The sequence below is a fragment of the Lepisosteus oculatus genome, chromosome 4, assembly GCF_040954835.1.
Source record: "Lepisosteus oculatus isolate fLepOcu1 chromosome 4, fLepOcu1.hap2, whole genome shotgun sequence".
Classification (NCBI taxonomy): domain Eukaryota; kingdom Metazoa; phylum Chordata; class Actinopteri; order Semionotiformes; family Lepisosteidae; genus Lepisosteus; species Lepisosteus oculatus.
The window spans coordinates 64,227,501-64,248,756 of NC_090699.1; the positions used below are offsets into that span (position 1 = coordinate 64,227,501).

The 21,256-nt window shown below is 40.8% G+C and overlaps 1 protein-coding gene across 13 annotated transcripts in view; it reads right to left on the bottom strand.

Moving 5' to 3' along the window:
• Nucleotides 1-21,256, bottom strand: part of LOC102695071 (ERC protein 2) — a 314,021-nt gene that overhangs the window by 285,201 nt on the left and 7,564 nt on the right. For all 13 annotated transcript variants that reach the window (XM_069189511.1, XM_069189507.1, XM_069189509.1 and 10 more), the window contains exon 2: nt 17,214-18,019. In XM_069189511.1, coding sequence (XP_069045612.1) covers nt 17,214-17,861 — 648 coding nt within the window. In that variant the 5' untranslated portion in view covers nt 17,862-18,019. The remainder of the gene's footprint in view (nt 1-17,213; nt 18,020-21,256) is intronic.

Sequence of the window (21,256 nt, forward strand, 5' to 3'; positions counted from 1 at the left end):
CAGAGGCGAACACAGAAAAACCGCAGGAGACGCTGACAGACGCGATTCCAGCCACGACTCTTTGCTGGAAGAGCCGCAGAGACAGCAGACACGAGGGAATCCTGCAGCTAAAGCCTGTCGTCCTGCTATTCCCTGCACAAGAGAAGCTGCTAAACGTGCACTGCTGGGTTAGACGGCACTCGGAGCTTGCACACGGAGAACAAGATCAATACAGAAAAGCTGGCTTTGTGGCAACATCAATTTATTTTTAATGCTTGAATACAGATTGTCACAGGGTTAGAAATGTGAAAAGCTTTTTGAGTGCCCTGGGTGCATCCCTTTCTGTCCAGGCAGACAGTCCGGTGTATGACTAAAACAGTAGCACAAGAACATTTTCTAAGCGCATACAATAATTGGTCATAAATCAGTATGGCATACCAACTCATATGGGCTCGTGAACTGCCGGACTGTGATAAATCATTCGTATTCAAATGCATAGCCTTTATTCAAGGGCTCTAGAGATTTAATGCAGGGTTTAAGGAGCTACTGCCTTGAGAGTAATTATGTACATTATCAGAAGGTACTAACTCCCACTGTCATCGCAGATCGCAGGATTAATGGATGTATTTGCCAATAGGTATTAGAAAGAAACAGCAGACCAGAGGCTAGGGCGCAGTCTGTTGAAGAAAAAAGGAATGCTCCCCTTTACATGTTGTAAAGTGGGAGAGATTTTAAGCATCCAGACTGACGAAGAGGAGCTACAGTAGACGACCTGAGACAGTGCATGTCTCCAATAGAAAAACATTCTTCTTTCAGCTGCACAAGTTTACTACTCAACACAAAGCCTTTGGTATCATCCGCCATCTTAGCTGGAAAATATCACAGATTCATACTGTGTGGATGTTTCAGTGCAGACTGGAGAAGAAATTAAGAGAAAACAGAAGCAAGGCGGAGACATTTGTTTTTGAGTCAAAGAGAAAATGTGCCTCAGTAATTGTTTTTGTTTTCTTCCCCCTAAGAGGAATTCAGACTCAATACCAGAGCCCACTGAATGGGTTGAGACGGCAGATTAACTACCCGTCTATCAGAGTTTGGCAAGGCAGCATTATTAACAGCTAATGTATTTAATATAGAAGAAAGCTCTATGGCTACCAGGTTCAAATGATTTATCAAGGATTCCAGGACCTTTATCAGTTTAATACCATCTTTCTAGAATGACTTTATTATATATTATTTCAATATAGTATGCTATATTATTTTACAGGCCATTTCCTAGTCAGAAAGTTAGCCAAAGTTAATTGCAACATTCAAGTAGTATCTGTATAACGCTGAAAAAAAAAAAACAGGTGATTGCTTTGAGGCAGTAATTGGATTTTGGAAGTTGCATTTTTTATATATTTAAGTCTTTAAAACGCAGTGTGTGGAAAACAAGTCTTCAGTTTTAATGACATGTTGTGATTGCCACACCCCTCCCCCCACGTTCCCGGGAGAACCATTTCCGATTAGTGTAATGTATTTAAAATGTCATCCTCCTGTTGACAAGGCAGCCCCAGGCACTTCTTCCACTTCCTGGAGAAGGCGTCTCAGTTCGTCCTGAACGACTACCTTACCATACAGTTCATCGCCTCCAGTGCACAGACAACGGTGTGTTTTTACTGGCTGTTCAGACCAGAAAGTAGGGAAAAAAAGACAGGATTCTGTTTTGACTTCCAGATCATCCTCTGACCCATGGAGTGATTTGATTTCACCTCTAAATGTAGGGGGAAAAGGGCGGCACGATCGCGCAGTGGTTAGCATTGCTGCCTCGCAGGGCAGGGGCTGTCTGTGCTCTCTGTGTGGAGTTTGTATGTTCTCCCCATGTTTTGCACGAGTTTCCTCTGGGTGCTCTGGTTTCCTCCACAGTCCAAAGTCAAACTAGTAGATGACACTGGCTTCTGGGAAAATTGGCGATGGCGAGAGTGTGTGCATGTCTGTGTCTGTGTGTCTCCCATGTGATGGACTGGCGTACCGCCACAGGGTGTAGACTGCCTTGTGCCTGTTGCTTGCAGGCATAGGCTCCGTCTTCCTCACGACCCTGAATTGCAAGAAGCAGTTAGAAACTGCAGTTGGATGGATGGATCAAGGTGAAATGATAAAAAAGTAACAAGTTCCAAAAGGACAGACAGTGCAACAGCTTTCTGTTGATTGTGACCGACGGCTAGCGTACTTGTTTGTATTTTATTGCAGTCCGTTTTAAGAATTTAAACAGTGATTCTCAAAGGGGTAAACTGGACTTATATTATTTACCAAAACAAGATGTGCATTTATTTTCTGTCATTACCAACAATAACAGATTCTTATTAAAATTTTCTCATCTGCAAGTAATTACACTTCTGAATCTAAAGCCTTCTTCCTTCACTGCTTTGGAAAAAGATCTGCAGAAAGGAAAACTGCTTTTAACACAGCAAGCACTTTTTGTGCTTTGGCTTATACTGATAAGGGTAATGGATTACATGGGACAAAACACAAAAACAAAAGCCAGGCAAAAAGAAGATTCATACGGGTGTCAAGATAATTTATGTAATATACCATTTTCATATTTTAAAAGGCTGACTCATTGCTGATAAACTTCCATCATACCTGCTCAGGGTCTCAATAAGCCAAAGAGTCTTGGAAGCACAAGGCAGGAGGCAAGACTATATATGTGGTACAGCACACCGGTACATTGAAGGGTACAAATACTCAGCCGACATTCCTTTTAAAGAAAGGAGAAAACCGAAGCAACCGAAGCACAAGGATGTGCAAATGATACACAGGAGATAATCCTTTCCAAATTCTAAGCACTCAAATGTCAGGACCTAAGGGCTGTGAGGCAGCTGTGCTCACAGCTATTTTGTACATACATTATCAGGTGTAATTTGTCATGAAAGATTTAAAAAGATTGCATTTTTTATTATTTTTAATTTGAACATGCTTTAAACATGTAATGATTTAGGGAATAAGGTGTGGAAGCATCTTGGCATCAAGCTTATTAAAAAATCAGCATGTTTACAATTACTCAAGAATTGTTCATAAATTTGGACCGGTTTACACATAACAGATGTGCTTTCAACTGATAAATTACAGTATAATGCAACCCAGCAATTCTTGTTCAACAGTAAAGGAGCCCCCTTCAAGGTACTGTGCAAACACAGTGCTTACATACTGTAACACTGCTCAATTACACTTTGACAGTGGAAGGACTGTCTTGTGAAACCACTGGCTAGATTCCCCTGCCGTAATTCAATCTAAAAGCAATCAACTTCAGTCGCCAGGTTAGGGGGTTACACATAATACCAATATCTTGCTATCTTTGGATTGAGAAGGAGGAAAAAGCAATGCAACATGTAACTACTGCTATTTTAATGGTTTAAAGAGGATTTGAAAGTCGGGCAAAAATACTGATGTTGTTTGTCTTAAAAGGAGACATCTAATGGCCACTCACTCACCCATCGCTTGTGATATTGTTTCAGGGTTTTAAAATGTCTGCGGTGTTTTTTAAACTTCTACACGCAAAGCCCAAGAATAAACCAATATAAACTGGTTGTCTGTAATAATTAATCTCTAAGTAACTTGAAATATATTGATTTCTTTCATGAGCATGTGAAGGGGCATACTGTACATTCTAAACAAAATATTGTCCACAGCTGCCAAAGAGGGGTTAAATACTATTTAGGGGTCCCAATTAACATTTCATTTGAAGCACAGCTGCACAAGTGAGTATGCTGTGCCCTAGCTGAGTTCACTATAAGGTACAAGAACTGTCAAAATACTTAACTGAAATGCAAAGCCAGTCAGTTATTTTTTGCTACCCTTAAATTTTATAACAGCATATGACTGTTACTTATTCATCTGATAGGCAATTAGAGAACAATTACTGAGATAATACCAAATATACTCAACGGTCTGCAACAGCCACTGTATTTTAGCAGACAGCCTGGATTAATTATCCAGGATGAACATTAAGCATCAACATCATTTAACAGAAGACACAGCAAAGAACTGCAATGTCATTGCAACGATCAAACAATTAAAAAACGAAATAGCTTCAACTCTGTATCACCGGCGAAGACAAATTCAACAAGTCAAACTGGACATGCTTTCAAAGCTATCCCAAGTTGTCTGATACAGTATGTTTAAGAGGTCAGATGCCAAAAGTATTTGTCAAACTAAAGTTCCAAATAAAACAACTGTCAAGCTGTTTTTTTAAACTAAACATTTATAACAGTCAAGCTTCTATTCATTGAATACAGATCTTAACCCCTTAACTATGGAATGAGTAAAATGTCTACAAAAACACCTGTTATCTTGTGATGTAGACAAAAACTGTAATCGATGGTAAAGGGTGTTTATCAGAAAAAAAGGCTAAGAACAAAATCAAGGCAGAGGTAAGTCAAGGGTAGTAATAACCTTAAAATAATCAAAAGCACCTGAACCATAATACAGTCTGTACATGTCAGAATGCCTGGGCACTGCTCTGTCACCAGATTTTTACAAGCAGTTGACATTTTCCACGTGCCGCTAAACCGACAAGTTTAGACGTGTCTCCCGACATGTCTCCTGTAACAGCACGGCCAAGTCCACCACAGAAACAGATGTGCCGTTTACCCAGTCACCCAAACAGCAAGACGAATAGCAGGAGCATAAAATAAGAAACGGTGGAATGGGCAAGACATAGGCACTGTGGACAGCTGCCCAAAACAACCATATACGCAGTGTAATACATTCAAATCCTGTGTTTCAAAACCACTCTGGTTTTATATATACTTGAACTATGTCCAGGCCATTAACGTTCATTAATATTTTTAGCTGTACATTTGCAATGTGGAAGTAAAAAAAAAAACTGCATTGCTAAGCCTTGGGCATCACACTGAATTTATTACAGCAAGGACCCACTTCACAGCCAGGGCAGATGACATACTCTGGACATATCTCCAATTATAGCATGTCTGCACCTCTTAACGAAATCCTCACAGGATCCGGAAGATAACGGGAATGTTCTAGATGACGATAAGAACAGAAAAGGCAAACCGAAGCCCTGACTGACAGAAGCCCAGTTGCTAGCAGGCCACACACACACACACACACACACACACACACACACACACACACACACACACACACGCGCGCGCTGGCATGAAGAGCTGATCCTGCCTGGCTCAGTCACACAGTTCCAGGCTCTCTGATCTCTGCGTGAACTTGGCAGAGACATGGGGATTCACCAGGGCATGTGTTTCACAACGGTAATGGAAGCCACCTGTGTGCCAATACACAGGAACCACAGTTTTATCCACCCCCCTACATTAAAACTGGACATGCTTTTCTACAGTTCAGGCTAACACAATATAAGTATTATAGAATCCTTTTAAATCACACAAAAACTTGCTAACCTCTAGCTCTAGCTAGGTAGTCAGCAGAACTGTGGCTCACAGCCCTCTGCCAGACATTCACATATTCTGGACGCTCTTATAGATTTCAGCTGAGATCAAGGCTTAACTGAAAGGAGACACTGTGGGGTAAAATCAAGTTTGCTACACTATCATCGCAATTTGACAGTTTAGTCCCCTTCATTCCAGACAACTGTTGATCAATTCTCTGAACAAATGCCAGAGAATATTATGGGTACTAATGCATGTGTATATACAGTACACATTCTGTATCTATGTGTTGTGTTATGTACGTGTATATACAAATGCACATTTGGGTCTGATTTCCTCCTCTTTTCTTGCTCCTTGTTTTAGATTCAGCATAAAATTCCTTGGCCCATACTGTAGGCGTGGGCACAGGGATTCTGCCAACCCTGTTGGACAGATTCAGTGTAACATTGCAGAATAGGCGAGAGACATCTCTCTCTTAGTAAGAGCATATCAGCATGACTGTCCTTGGGCTCTAGGTTTGTCACCATGCCATGAAGCCCCAGCTAAGCTTAAGCACAAAAATCGTTTTATAAAACAACTTTGTTAGGAATCAGATGGAATAGGAACAAAGAAAATGAGATGCAGGGCTAGGTTACCCCATCCCTTGTATTTAATTAGATAAGGATGACATTAACCATCACTCTTACCTGTCATTTATATTGAGTATTTGATGCATTTAATACAAAGACAACAATGACAGACAATGAAATGCACACAAATTGTTGAGCATTGCAGATCCCATGTAAAAATGTCTTTCAGTACTGTCTCTGTTTCTATATTTCCTGAAAGCAAGAGACAAATGTTTGGGTTTACATTTTCCTTTTCAATAGGTTATGTCTCATGTACTAATCCTCCCATGGTATAATTTTAGCCCAGCAGCTGTTAGAAACTACCGATAAAAAAGGCATGGCCTACTACAACACTAACCCCTATGGAGCACTAGTGCGAGAACTGGAGGCACTTTGTCTAATACTTTAATCCTCTTAAGGCGAAACATTTCTTTTGTGGCAGGTTTTTACTGGGTTAATCACTATCAATGCATGGTACATGTATCGTGCTGTAATTCACACAGCAAAAACACTTATCAACTACTTCAAAATTTGAAAAGCAATACAAAAACACACCCTATCATGGACATCCAAAAATACAAACTCCACAGAAAGTTAGATGTTTACTGCAAGGATAATAGCAGAATGTGTATAACTCACACACAACACAGAATATGTTCATTATACTGTAGGTGTACAAAGACAATTTAAAAGCAGTTAAGTGAGTTCACAATTTAAGGACAGATTCCTTAGCTAATTACACATTTTCTAACATTCAAACTAGGTTGAATTAAACCAACAGTTGAAGACAGATGACAAAGGCATCCTATCTCTGCACAACTAACCCTGTGGCTTTTCTGAGCGAGTCGGTATTACTTTCAAACAGCATTCTGGAGCTACAAGAGGTTAAAGGGATAGAGCAATTTCAAGGGATTTCATGTGCGACATGTCAAGCTATTTGAATCCTGATTTCCCGCAGAATTTAACTCATTCACCTGCTTCTGCAATGCAAGATACCGTTAACCAGCAACTTCCAATGAGATTCTCTGAGACCTGTACATAACAGCCTGCTTGCACAACGTCTAATAGACCTTCAGTGCACGGCCTCTATAAACCATGATGTTAGCAGTGGGATTCATTATTTCACCTGCAATAGGGCAATAAATCCAAATCAAAGACTACCCTTGTAACATAAAACAAGTTTATAACAGCCGAAGCTGGCTGCTTTTCTACCAGTATGGGGAAGGCAAGACGTGAATAATACATATCGAAACCTATTAGTACATACTGTACAGTGTGTAGGAACAGACAATAAAGATTTAATACAGGTACTTTTGTGAACTCCTGATTCCATGTGTTTACAATCTAATAGAACTTCACGTCACATTGCCCTGCAGCTCTTGATTTGAATAAGCTTTTGATCCTCTGGTAATTTCGAGTATCTTTTTGATTGTAACGTACAGTAACTGGAGTTTTCCAGATCCCCATGGAAATCATCCACTGGATCCAGTAAAATCCTTCAAGAACCTGTACAGGAATGGAATCTTGGAGACCTGATTTGAAAAAAAAAAACAGATTTAAAAACAAAAAAGTGTCAAATGCAAAAACTTATCCAGGTTTTTATAGGATAAAACTACTCCAGAATCCTACATGATCTTGCAAAGAGATCTGTTACATTCTTCAAGATCTTGATGAATCTGCGTTGACAGGCTCCTATTCAAGAACTGTACCAGGGGAGACTTGAACAGAAGTCTGCATCTGTTTCCACTTTTGCAACTGAAGATGAACTGTAAAATAAATGTTTCACTGTGCATCTAATTCCAAAAAAATGATACTCAACCTGTATTGGACTTTCATTTTGTATATTCTTTTTCACAGTTAAATTCACAGCATAAGCTTTATTTAGCCTTATCACTACTCAACAATAGATACATTTGCTTTTTCAAACAAGAACATGAATGTTGCTGAATAGCAAATGTTTCTCTCTACATTTAACCTTGAAAGTTTTAGTTCTGAGGCTTCCATATCACAGAAAGAGATTCAAGTAAGCAAAGTAATTGCAATGCAAGGAAAGGAGTTCCACCTTTCAGATAAATATTCCAGCCTTGAAAACTAAAAGAGATGTCCTCTAAGAAAGGTACTGGTAAGTGTCGTAAGCTACTGTGCAAAATGTGTTCACCCCAAGCTATTCTTTTTTCTCTAACATGACACTGTGTCCATTGGTCCAGAAAATAAGAGAAAAGTGAAAAAGTTAAATGGTGAGTTACAGTATATCTATAAAGGGGCATAAGACAGGAGAGGCCTACGACCTTGAGAGGAAAAAAACAGGAGTCTATTGAGCAATGTGCGCCTAACGAATCGTAGCCGAACTCCTGAGAAGAGGCGTCATTAATTCAGGCTGGCAAGGGAATTCTGTTCAATATGATTTTCACATTGGTGTATCACAGGGTTAACATTACTCAAAAGCCAAGAACACTAATAACTCAGAAGACCTTTTGACAGGCTACATCTCTCACTGTATAAATCAAATACATCCGCAGCTCACAGGTCTAGAAGGAAAGTAGAGAATAATTTTTATTCATCAGCCTGTTAGACTCAAGTAGCTGTGCACCCTACACACCTGCCTGTAAAGTTCTGGGCGGCTGAGTTCAGGATTGGTCATTCCCTTTAGTCCTCTGCTCATTGCAACGGCAAAGCTCTCCGACTCCTGTGGCAATCTGGATCCCTTCAGACTAAAGGATGGAGACCACAATATAAAATCGTAGGTCTCTTTATACTGTAGTAACACAGCATTCTAGAAATTACGTTTTTTTTTCCATTTATAATATATTTCTGTTTATCTCTTCCCTATCATATCAAACTTTCTCCATTCTTGTTTTCCTGCATTTATCTTCTCTAAATTTTCTATTAAGTTACCTTTTATGCTTTTTTTTTTATCCAGCTACCGATAATTTCCGATGCGTTCAGCTTTAGCTATGTTCGCCTTCAAATACATATCCATCTTCACGCATTTATAGGTCCCCTCTGCCCATTTCACCCAGAGGGCGACATGTTTGTCCAGACATCTCATTTACTGCTTCTCTTCCAGAAAGTGCCCTGGAGACACCTCTACTACCTAACCTCATCAGCAGCCCAAATTATCCCTAAACGTACTGTAGCTCACACATCCCTGCAGCACCTAACAATTGACTAATCTCCTTCTAATCTATCCGTAAGTTTACAAATTGCTGCTTTTCACCAGCTCCTTCTCTTTAGTGCCCCATTCTCTTCCTCACAGCCATTCTCACCTTTTCTTTCTTGTCCCTTCACATGGCTTAACCATGTGCAACATGGTGCACGTATGGCAAACAGAGACATTGTACATGTAAAATTCAGAAATATACAGTAGCTTTAAAATGAGTTTTAATGCTACACACTATGCTAAAAAAGACACGCATCACAGCGCATTCTGTTTGAGTCATTGTACTGAAGATTCCTCTGGATATTTTCACTGGGAATTCACTGGAATTCACTGGGAAGTCTGAGAGAACTGCCTGGCACTAAGAAATACTTCACTCCTCCTTCTCATTACTCTCCATTCAATCTCAGACAAAGCTTTCGTCCACCTTTTCTCCTGATCAGCAAGCCAGATAAAGTGTAGCTCAGCTTTTTTCTTTTAAAAAAAAAAGAGAAATCTGGAACAAACAGATGAACGCCCTCTTGGCAGTGTCCACTATTGTTTAGTGCTGTACTGGTCTGAGAACAGTTCAGCACCACCATTTATGAAATTAAATCTTGCTGGTCTCCAGAACTGTGGCTAAAGTCTCGCATGCAAATGTTGGTGAAGGGATTAAAACCGACGGTCCATCTTTTCTTAATTTTTCTTGACTTGAACATACACCAGTAAGCTGAGGCTGAAGAAGCTGTTCCACTAGGACTGCAGGGAGTCTGCAGTGTCTTAAATCTTCAGTCCTCCGTCATCTCAGTAATTATTACTGGGTCATATAAGGACAAAGGAAGTCTCTGGTGTTTGCTGTTAAACTCAGCAGCAGAAAATACTGATTAGTAACCCGTATTACAGAGTAATAATATAAATACTGATTAGTAAAATCAGGAAGGGAGAGGGGTGTTGCTGCTGTATACCCCAGTAGCTCCATTACCGCAAGCTTGCTTTAACAGTAATCCTGTAGTCTGTAAGCACTGGCTAATGTATAAAATTCACTTGTCCACCTCGACCAGTTTCACTTGTCAGCTAACAATCTACTGCAGAGGAACAAGTGTTAGGTTTATTCCCTGCTGAAAAGAGAGGAAAGAAAACACAACGTTTCGGCTGTGGAGCCTTCTTCGGGTGTGACAGTTCTGATATAGCGCTGCCTTCAGCAGCACTAGCACAGCACAAACGGTCATGCCTGAGGGACATACGGTATAAGGACAGGAAAGGGAACTTCAGTAACAGTAGTGTCCACTTCTTCTGTGCTGGGTTTCCAGGGGGAAGATCAGGCTGTCTGGTCAGTCTTCAGTCCAGACACAGGGACTCCACACAGGAATCCGTTTGGTTCCCAACAGGTGGGCAAACGATCAACACGTCACGGCTTTGCTCTTCCTATTCTCTCGCTCGTCATTTCCATGCCGGGTGCCCGCCTGCTGCTCCAGATTGACAGAACTGGGTCATGACTTCAGACTCACTAAGACCCCGAGACACCACTTCAGAGGGCGCCGAGAAAGAGGAACAAAGCACTGAAGTACCTGGGGCTGTGAAGTGTGTTCCTTCTGCATTTGAGCATCTCAATGGCCTAACCTGCCAAAGTAGTGCAAAACTGCTGCTTACCATAGGACCATTGAGCTCTGAAGTACCCAAGTCTTTATGCAACTGAATTGAACTGAAAATGCCTCCATTTTTCTGCAATCAGCAGCATTTGTTTAAGCCTTTTGTGAAACTATAAATAGGACTGAAGAAAAGCCATGATTTACAATCCGTGCTCTAAAAGAGAGTGCAGCTTGTTGGGAGTAATTCTGTGCTGCAGTACAACCACAGTGGTCTGAATTTATACTGGTTATGCTGCACAGGCGTCCTCAATATGCCATTAACCAATTATTGTTTCCAACCATTTAAATAAAAAGACCACCAGCAGATTCAATTAGTGAAACAAAGGTTACTCCAGTTATGTGGCAAAAATCTCAAATTGTTATAATTTAATGACCACATTTTTCATTTCAGAAGAGACATTGCCTCCCCTAGCTGCTCTGCACTTTTGCTTAACTTTTCCAACACAAAGAACAGTCAATCCTATTCATACAGCTTTTCTTCACTAACAATTACTGCCTTCACCATTGTGTTTACTCCCTCCAGAAATAATCTTAATAACAGGTTTCCTGCAGCTCTAACTATTAACTAACTTGATTGATTTCCCCATTAAGATGTAAAGCAGTTGTGCAGAAGAAAAAAATTAACTCCTTTTTATGTGCTTGTCTCCTGTATGTTCATTTTAACACCTAGTATTGAGCCTGAAAGAGTACAGCAAAATCTGTGAGAGATATTGTATTAGGACTAACATGGAAATTTAAAATGTCCTTTTATCTTATTCTATTCACTTTGAGCTACTGCTTCCTGAGTTGTGTGTCCTTTACTTGAATAAAATATCAATTTCTGCTCAGGAGTAGAATTTCACCGCATTTTCCAAAAGAAAGAACAAAAGCGGGAAGATACTCCCTTATGTACACAACCAGAGAAGGTACTCTCTCCCTCACAGCCCAGGCTGAGCCCCAGTGAATGTCAGTTCAAACTGGGACCAGGATTTCCCATGATTCAGTGCTCAGCCAGCTGTGCGTCACTGCGTTTGGTTGGTTTTTGTCCACATCAACCACCCCTGGAACCTGGGGAGAGTCTACATCCTTGCAGTGATGTCAGTGAAAGATGCGCCACTCCTCCAATCAGAACTAACTCTCCCATCACGCTCGGTGAAGCTTTGAGCGTGCCAAATGAGTAACGTTCGGACATGGCGGCGTGTCCAAAGGATCCTCATCATTCCCGTATTGCATCATTCCGGGCTGCCGCCATGAAGCTGAATCATGGAACAACTGGTGATTCCAAACTGGGTGGGTATGAACAGCTATAAAATCCCCAAGTCCACATTTCTAATTAAGGAAAAGACATGAAGATGCCCATCAAAGCAGAATAATACGCTAAATTAAATGTAATACTTTCACTTAAGAATGTTTTAAATGGGCTGTTTGGAAAAGAATAAAAAGTGGTGCTAAAATCTGCTCTTGTGCGAAAGACTGACAGGTGTCCTCTTCTGGCAAGATTCTAGTTCTGATCATCATTGAGGCTACTACTCAGACACCAAGTAAATACTAATAACAATGAACGTGGAAAAGGATGAAACGGGCAACTTAAAGTAAAGAGAGGGTCTACAGTTTGAGTACAGATAATAGATACAAAAGAATACAGAGTGTGTTCTGAAAAAGAAAATCAAATTCAGTACCTATTCTTGTCACTTACAGTACAATCACAATAAATGTCATTGTGTGGTAGCAATTTGGTAAAATGAAAGACAACTCTCTTGTAGGACAAGACAAGATTAACCATCTCCATAAGCTGATATACATCGACAGCCTTACATTAGTTGATCACCTGAGTTTGAATCTGAGTCTTAACAATTCTTCTTTTTCCTTTACTGCTTTAGTGCTGAAGCAGAACATGGGACAGGAAAACGCTGTAGTACCTTCAGCTGTGATCATCTGAGATAGACATTTGGCCAAGGTTAAGTAGTTTGTTCTGTTTTTGTTTGTATTTCACATTGCATAAAATATTTCACTACTGCCACGACTCTTAGGGTAATTTTCAACCAGCCTCCTCTCCCCAGTTAAATGCAGACATAAAATAAAAGGGATCAACATGTTACTTAATTAACGGTTAATTAAGTGTTAGAAAGTAATTACTTACGAATTGGAATGCATAAATGTACAGTACCACATTAAATTTACCTTGTTTCGTTAATATACCCCCAATAACCCCCTACGGTGAACACAAAACTTTAAAAAATACAAAAAGAAAATGTGCAATCACAGGAAATGCGTCTCCGTTTTTAAAGGTGGAAGCCCCACTGTACTCTCAACAGCAAATGTCAGGACTCCCGGTGACAGGTAAATAACACTGACTGCAACCACCAGCCCATGTGTGCTACTGTGAATGTACCCAGCCAGTGCCGGAACTATGCCTTCTGGGACAAGTCAAAAGAAAAGCTCATCAAGATTCTTACAGGCATGAAAATGCTGGGTTTTGAAACTGGAAGGAAACCAGTTTATGTGTAAGCCTCATGTCACGTTCGTAAACCCCTCCTCTTAAAGACGCTCCAGCCCTTCCTTGTTTTTCACTCATCTCCGTACCTGCTCCCTGTTCCAGCCCCCTTTTCAGTTTTCTTTAAAAGCCAGGCGCTCACTCTATTCCGGGCTCTGCTCTGGTTCCCGTACCAGGCGAGTCCGGGACCTGGAAGCGCCTGGTCCCGTCTAGTTTTTAGTTCCTGTTCCTGTTCCCGTTCCCGTGCCGGTCCCAACCCGGTTCCTGTTTTTAACCCCTTTTGTCTCTGATGGACCGCCCGGCTTTGGACTTTTGCCTCCTCTCAGATTCCCCCTTGGACTCACTTCTGGATTGTTTGCCTCGGCCACACCTCCCCCGAACACCAGCGCACCACGGACACGCCCCCCGTTTTCATTCCCGACTCCCGCAAGCTTTTTTCCCCGTGTTTTCCTCACTCGTCCCCGGATTGTGTCGTCTGCATAGGGTCCGGAAAGAACGCTTTCGTTACACCCCATGTGCCAAGTGCTTGGGTTTATATGAATTGCAGTCCTCGATGTGTTTGTTTAATGGTGATTGCATGTTTACGCACTGTGACAGACTGGGTACAGTACCACCTTGTGCTCCCTGCCTCTGGGATAGACTCTGGATTGCCATGGCTCTCATCAGGAAATACTGTAAATAGCTTTTTTAATACAGCACAGATGAATGGAGGGTCATGCTTACTTTCAATCTCATGGATAACATGATGGTGTTCTGTGCAAACCAAGAAACCAACGCTTCCCACTATGGAAACTTCATTTACGGTATAATTTGGCTTTCTTTAATTCAAGCTTTGGCAGTCAAGGAGCTCTGTACAAAAGCTTGGTCAGCTGCTGGATGTGTGGACAGGCTCCATCTGGCTGAAAGATTTACTGTCTAACAGCCCTGACAATTAAGTCTATTGTTCTTAGTAAAACTGGTCCATTATTGTTTTACTCTAATAATAAAGTACATATTTAATGTACCTCCTTTAACGAACCTGAATAGGTTTCCCAAAACAGTGCATCATATTAATCACAAGAAAAAAACAGAACAAACACAGTAATGTTATCAGTGGAACTACACCCTTGCTCAGCTCAGACATAAAAAAAGATTTTCCCCATAATGTTTATCAATACATCCTAAGAGAATCAGAAAATTCCTTTTGGCATTGTAAGTGGTATCACACTACACCTTTTAAAGCATTTGATGTTTTTTTATTCACATGGTATATAATTCAAAGAAAAATGAAGCATAGCTTAGACAATCTGTGTGATTACATTTAATGATCTCATCTAAAGTGCAAAGGTCAAAAGCTTCTAATTTCCAAGACACTGTTAAGCATTAATCATTAAATAAATATTCAGGTTCTCTAAGGTGAAATCACAGAGTACTTACAGAAATACTGCTTAAATTCAACCCCAATTGATTGCAGTGCGGAGCTTTTAAAATGTCACATCTCAATAAAAATTCAAGTGTGCATTAAAAAATGTTTTTTTTACATCTAAAGGTCGCAGACGAGCAAAACTTTTCTCGATGTTTGCATCAAATGACAAGGCTACTGTACATTGATGATCAAATGTGGCAAAATCTCAGTGAATAGATATAAGTGCTATATAAAATGTATTTAAGATGCTAAATTGCCATTTTTAATTCCCACATCAGATCGCACGTCTAACACCAAAATACTTTAGAAGTCAAAATCTTCTGAGGGCGGTGCAGGTTGCATACAGCAGAACAGGCATGTGCTTGATTTACAAATGAGAGGAGTTACAAATGAGAGGAGGCTGTTCTGTCCATCTGGCCCTTTTGGTAGTTAGTAGCTAATTGATCGGAGGATCTCATCTACAGTAGGTGTTTCTGAAGGGAGACAGGTTGGGAAACAGCTTCAACAATAGGGCTGCATACAGTAGCTTGTTCCACACTTCCACCACCCTAATGTCCCTCCTCATAAGAGCAATTTCCTGCTTCTTGATGAGGCCGCCAGCACCCTTCGGAGTGGTTCAGGACTCTCAAGTCACAGAAACAGACAGACACACCCTGCAGGCACGTTGTCAACAAAGCCATTTTGTCTCCTTCAATCCTACAGTCCCTGACAACTGGCTGTAATGTGACCAATTGTAATAGAAAACTTAGTCTGTCAAATTGATTGACCCATAATTGTACTGATAATTGGGTGGTCTCTGCTAGCATGGGCTACCTCAGTATTATAATACCTATGGTTGATCTATTGTATTCAATAAAGCCAATTTGTCATGGTACCAGATGTGCTCTTGTGTAGACTCACAGACTTCCTTTTTGGCTGGGAGGAATCAAAGCACACAAATCCTGGATAATTATTTCTCATTTAGATGTTACAGGAATCTCCATACCACTTGTTACGTTCATACACAACTTCAAACATCCCAACACCGCTTGTTCATTTAAAGCCCAGATGCTGTATGTGATGACATTTCCAGCCTGTAATTGTTTCAGCTGTTGTCAGTGTGTCACCAGAGGACATTGACTGTTTGCTTCACATTTTCAGTTAGGGACAGAATAAAAGAAAAGCCATTGTAGCATTCAGTTAAATGCACAGTACAGGTCATACTGTAGTTCTTTTAAGATGTAACTCAAAGAATCACTGCCCTTTCATTGAGCAACTATCCTTAGATCTCAACTTAAATATGCATTGTTAGTTTTTTCTTGACGTGACACTGAAACTAAAATTCTTGCAACTTTTAAAAATGCAGTAGTCATTTTCAATAGACTCCAGCTGCCTGGAAGACAAATTGTGACGGCTGAGTGTGGCTCTGAGATTTCCCAGTCTCCAAGTTTCCATGGTGACAGAATATATAACTAACTTTCAGAAAATTCAGCAAAACACCATTCTTTCTGCACAATGAACAAGGTCCGCCTTCAGTTGTCTGTGGCATTTTAAAAACATACAGCACAGAATCTGACTAATGCATAAGCACTGTGAACTTTAACTACAGTATGAACTTACGTAATAGAAAGGCTGAATAACAGTAACAAAGACAAACTGGCAATAAACATCTACCCATTAGAAATATCAAATAAAATTAGCTTTCTGAGAAATTACACACACTTGCATGCTCAGGCAAGTTATAAATTAGAAGTAAATACTCTGATACTCCTCATATCTAAACTGCCTCATACTCAGGACTCGGTTTGCAGTTCCATCTCTGCAAGCAATTCAATTGTTTTATAAGAACAATATTCTCTGCCCTTCTAGCTGTACAGTTCACAGTTACAGACAAAGCCGAGGTTATCACAGGTGTGTTAAAAATGAAAACGAAAATGAATTGCATCTGGAAAAAAGAGGATGGAAACAATTCACTGACATATTTAGCATATTATCATAATGCTTGATTGTGTTGATCCATTGGAAGGATGTACACTCCACTACATGACATAATGCAGCCTAAATTAAGATATTACATCCATAGCCTGCTGCCTCAAAACAGCTTGAATATTTTCATACAGTATATTGTCAAACATGCATAGTCCTCAATGTAGTCCAGGCTTTCTACCAGGAGTTATTCATTATCAACAGTTCAGTGGGAAGAACTGATTTACGGATAAGGAAAACAGATCTCCTTTGTGTCCTGAACATTATTCATTTGGTATGCTTTTTGATGAAGAAAATGAACAATATCATCATAAGCTACCGTAAAAGTCATGATGCTCAATTCTACTCTGTCCTTTATCATGTCAAGGATGTCAATGGATCACATGGGAAAGTACCCCAGAACGTGCACACCACTGCGTTTTACAAGGGTTTTCCAGAATCCAAACTTCTGTTTTAAACTAAAACAAATATATACAGAAAGAGGTGTTAGGAATAGTACCAAAGACAAAGCCAGCCACAAAGAAACTAAAAATAAAAAATAAAAACTGCGTGCACTTGACTGGACAAGGCGCCACTGTAAGTGGACTTCTGTGCGGCCTGACCTGGTTCTCCTCGTGGGTCACCCTCATCTGCTCCTTCAGGACCGACATCCTGGCTGCTTCCTCTTTGCGTAGCACCCGCTCCTTCTTCAGCTCGGGGCTCCAGAAGGTCTTGATGCTGTTCATGGAGGAGCCCAGCTTGCTGTCCTTGATGTCCAGCTCCTTGCGCAGCAGGTCGTTCTCCCTCTGCAGGTCCTTGAGCTGGGCCTGCAGGTCCAGCATGGTGCTGTCCCGCACCTGCCTGAGGGCGGAGGGGACCTGGTGGTGGTGCAAGCCCGAGGAGAGTGTGGCGTGGTCTCCGTAGGAGAGGATCTCGGTGTGCGGCAGGCCCGCCGAGGCGATGTTGGGGCTGCTGCCCATGGCTGTGACCCTCCCGCCGTACGTCGCCCTGCTGGTCGCCCTCCCGAGCGTCATCGTGCCCTTCGGGAACGTCGTGGACGCCACCCCTTCGTGGTCACTCAGGTACATCGGGCCGGAGGTGGCGTAGGCCGCGTTGAGCGACTGGATGTTCTCCATCGACAACGTCTTTCCCGCTCCCCCTCCCCCTCCACTGTTGGTCCGCCGGTGTCCCAGCCTGGGGGACCTCGGCAAGCGAGGTGACCGAGAGGGGCTGCCCTCCAAATGCCCGACCGTTCTCGAGCTCCCGTACATGATCGGTCCTCCCGGGATCGAGGCTCCTCAAGCGCAAAAGTGGGACTCGCGACTGAAGCGTGCAGTTTACAGAAGTGTTCTCGGTCCCCAGGTCCTGTCAGATAGCTGCTTAGTTCATTCTTGCAAGGGGCTGATTTGGGGGGGCCTTCAGTTCAGATCTGGAGAGAAGACAAGAAAAATATCATCATCGCCACTGAACAGTCCAGCTATAATACAATTTTCGAGTTTTGGGTTCATTAAGAAGATGCATGATAATTTCATAATTTCACAATTTCATAAATATGCTTCCCGATGCCACAGGAAGAAGCTTCTGATTGACCTTTAAAGTAGATGAATATATCTTACACTTAAATAGTATTGGTCCTTGCAAACTCCTTCATAAACGGATCATATACCATTACATATAATATATAAAGTGCTTAGTACTTGGAGTAACACAGAGAAATAACGTACCCCTGCCACGATGTATCAAGTAAGGAATGTTCTCATGGGTTCTCTGGTTTCAGAACAGAGATTCCACCTTCAGATACAAACCCACAGTGCAGCGCAAACTGGCATTTTCCTGTTTCGGGATAGACTGATTCATCTTATCTGTCTCAGAACTGTACGGTATAATGAAGTGCCGCATCACTGCCGATTTGGAAAAGAGGGCAAGCAAAACCAAATGACTAGTTTCATTAGGTAACGCACAAGTCTAGTCAACCATACAGTATAAGCCTAGGATAACTCCCACATGGTATCTTGCTCCGCTGTGCTACTGTACAGTCCCATAACTGAAATGTTAAACTTTCTAAACTAAGAAAGAAAACTGATTGATTGACTAATTGACTGATGATTGACTGAAATTGTATGGCACTTGGCACCTTTCTTTCCCTAAAGGAGCCACTTCTCCTACTGATTGGCAGTAATGATCAGGACAGAAATGAGAAAGCAATTCACCGGCTGAAGTAAGAGGGAACTTGAGGGAGGTCAGATTGTGCAAGAACTCAGTGGAACTTAGCCAGGGTTAACACTCCTAATGTAAAGGACAGTACCGTGAGACCAAGTAGTCAGGACCTCAGGTCCTTGTTGACACATCCTACAGTATTCCTGGTCCCTGCCCAGTACTCTGGACCACAGGGAAGAGCACCATCTATGGTTTTCTTTGGAGGTCTCCAATCCCCATACCAACTAGGCCAAGTCTAAAATAAAAATAATATTTCTGGCCTTGAAAATTTATTTTACAGTAATCCGCCCCCAAAAAAAAAGAATTTTGGGATTTTCTGAAATTAAGCCCAAAGACAGTGGTGGGATAAAAGAAAGACTGAAAAGGTTTTGTGATAATTTTCCAAATGTGATTTCATCTGCTCATCGAAATAATACAGTGAGACATCTGTCGACATAACTGAATATCAACACACATTCAGCATAGCAGCTAAGAAGTACAGATGTGTCCAAGTTTCACTCCAATAAAGGCTCAACTAGCTGCCAAGTTCTCAAGTCCTGAGATTACATGGTTTTAATTCCAATGAGTAAACAACAGTCAATATTAATATTTTAACACTTTGTTGCTCCAAATAAGTATATGTTTAATAATCTGTTAATTCATTAAAGTAACAGAACTATTACTTCTCTCTGTGATTGCTTGTAAATGGCGATGTTTATGTTTTGTGACTGATTTTACAAGGATTGCTAACAGTCATTCAGGTATTACAGTTAAAATATTTAACCCACTATTGGTTTGGTTTATAATAGGGATTGGCTCTCGTAATATATGACTGACTGATCTGTTGTGATCACAGCAGCTTGATTTTTATTTACTTACTACTGAATTGCCACATTTTATTAGGCTAATAACATGATACCTTGTATTAGTTGCATAATATATCATGCAGGAATCTATTTATAGATTCCATTTCTAATTCTCAAGAAAATTCAAACCATCCAATCCCTACAGCAGTATAATTATTAATGTGCTCAGCACTTTTATCCAAAGTGTCTTACTGATACAGTACATATCTTCTCAAGTACGAATCTGATCATCCATTTACAGTACATCGTTGGGTTCTGCTGGGGTATTCTGGGTATCGTCCCTTGCTGAAATGCACAGTACCAGTGTCCTTAGCTAAGACTCAAACTCACCACCCTCCAGTTAGGAGTCCAGTGCTTCACCAACTACTCCTCACAGCACTGCAAAGGATAAGAGACAATGTCCAGAGGAAATTAATTTCCAAAGTCCCTTATCTCTGGAAATTTTCCCTTATCCTTGGAAATTGTACTGTACCTACCGGAGGTCAAAGTAAAACATGGGATGGTGGCACATTATCCATTAACCACAATCTCAACCAGAAAATGCAAATTAAGAAAATAACCTAACACGTCTGGCAGTAGAACTAAAATTAAATGGCTAATTTCTAAGCCAGGTGAAGACTTTGGAAAAACAAGCAAGAGAAATTCTTGCATTTTTTCCCTGATTTTTTCCACCACATCTGAGCACAAAGAATCAAGCATGATGCAGCTTGTAATTGCTGCTTCCAAGAGGCTAGCGGACATTATAAATCCAATAGATCTGAATAAATACTGTAAGTCTAAAGTTCTAACAAGTCAATATATTTAAAAGAAACTTGTGAAAGGCGTTTTTTAAAAGACTTGAACTCCAAAAAATGTCCTCATTTACAATTAATCCATATTAGTATGGCACGGATTTTAACATTGCAACACCGGAATCACACACTCTCCATTTCCTAGAACAACAAGATGAAACCTGGCTGTGCCTCAACGTCTACAGTACATTATAAAATGGATTAAGGGTGTAAACACTGAATCTAGAGTGAATCTAAGGATGACAGTGATGAAGAATTAATAAAACTGTTCACTGGCACTGTCTCTCCTAGAATGCATTGCTCCAAATTTCCCAACAGTGAGAGACTACTAATCTTTCAAGAAACACCTTTCAATGATAACAATTCAGTGATAAAACACTGATGTGTTTTAAGAGCACAGAATTGCTATGAATTATGCCAATATTAATTATCTCTTGCCTTTTCACAGTGTTGAGGGGGCCTTCATTAATATTCATTCCCATAACTGACAACAAATACGTGCTCTTAAAATGCACCATAAACATGAAAAGTACTCTTTCTAAAACACATATAGGTGTCCATTTCACCGATCAAAGGTAGCTATGTCACGCTGATGTGCCCTGAAGACAAAACAACTGTCCATGGCTGCTAACTCTGACAATAACAATAATCATCATCATCATCATCATCATCATCATCTTCATATAGTGCCTTGCATGATGCATCAACTCAAAGTGGCTTAAAAGAAACTAATCAATAATAGAGAGGCACAGCGGTCCTGCAAGATCTAATGTAAGATGGGAGATCATTCCACAGCCTTGCGGCAAAAGAACA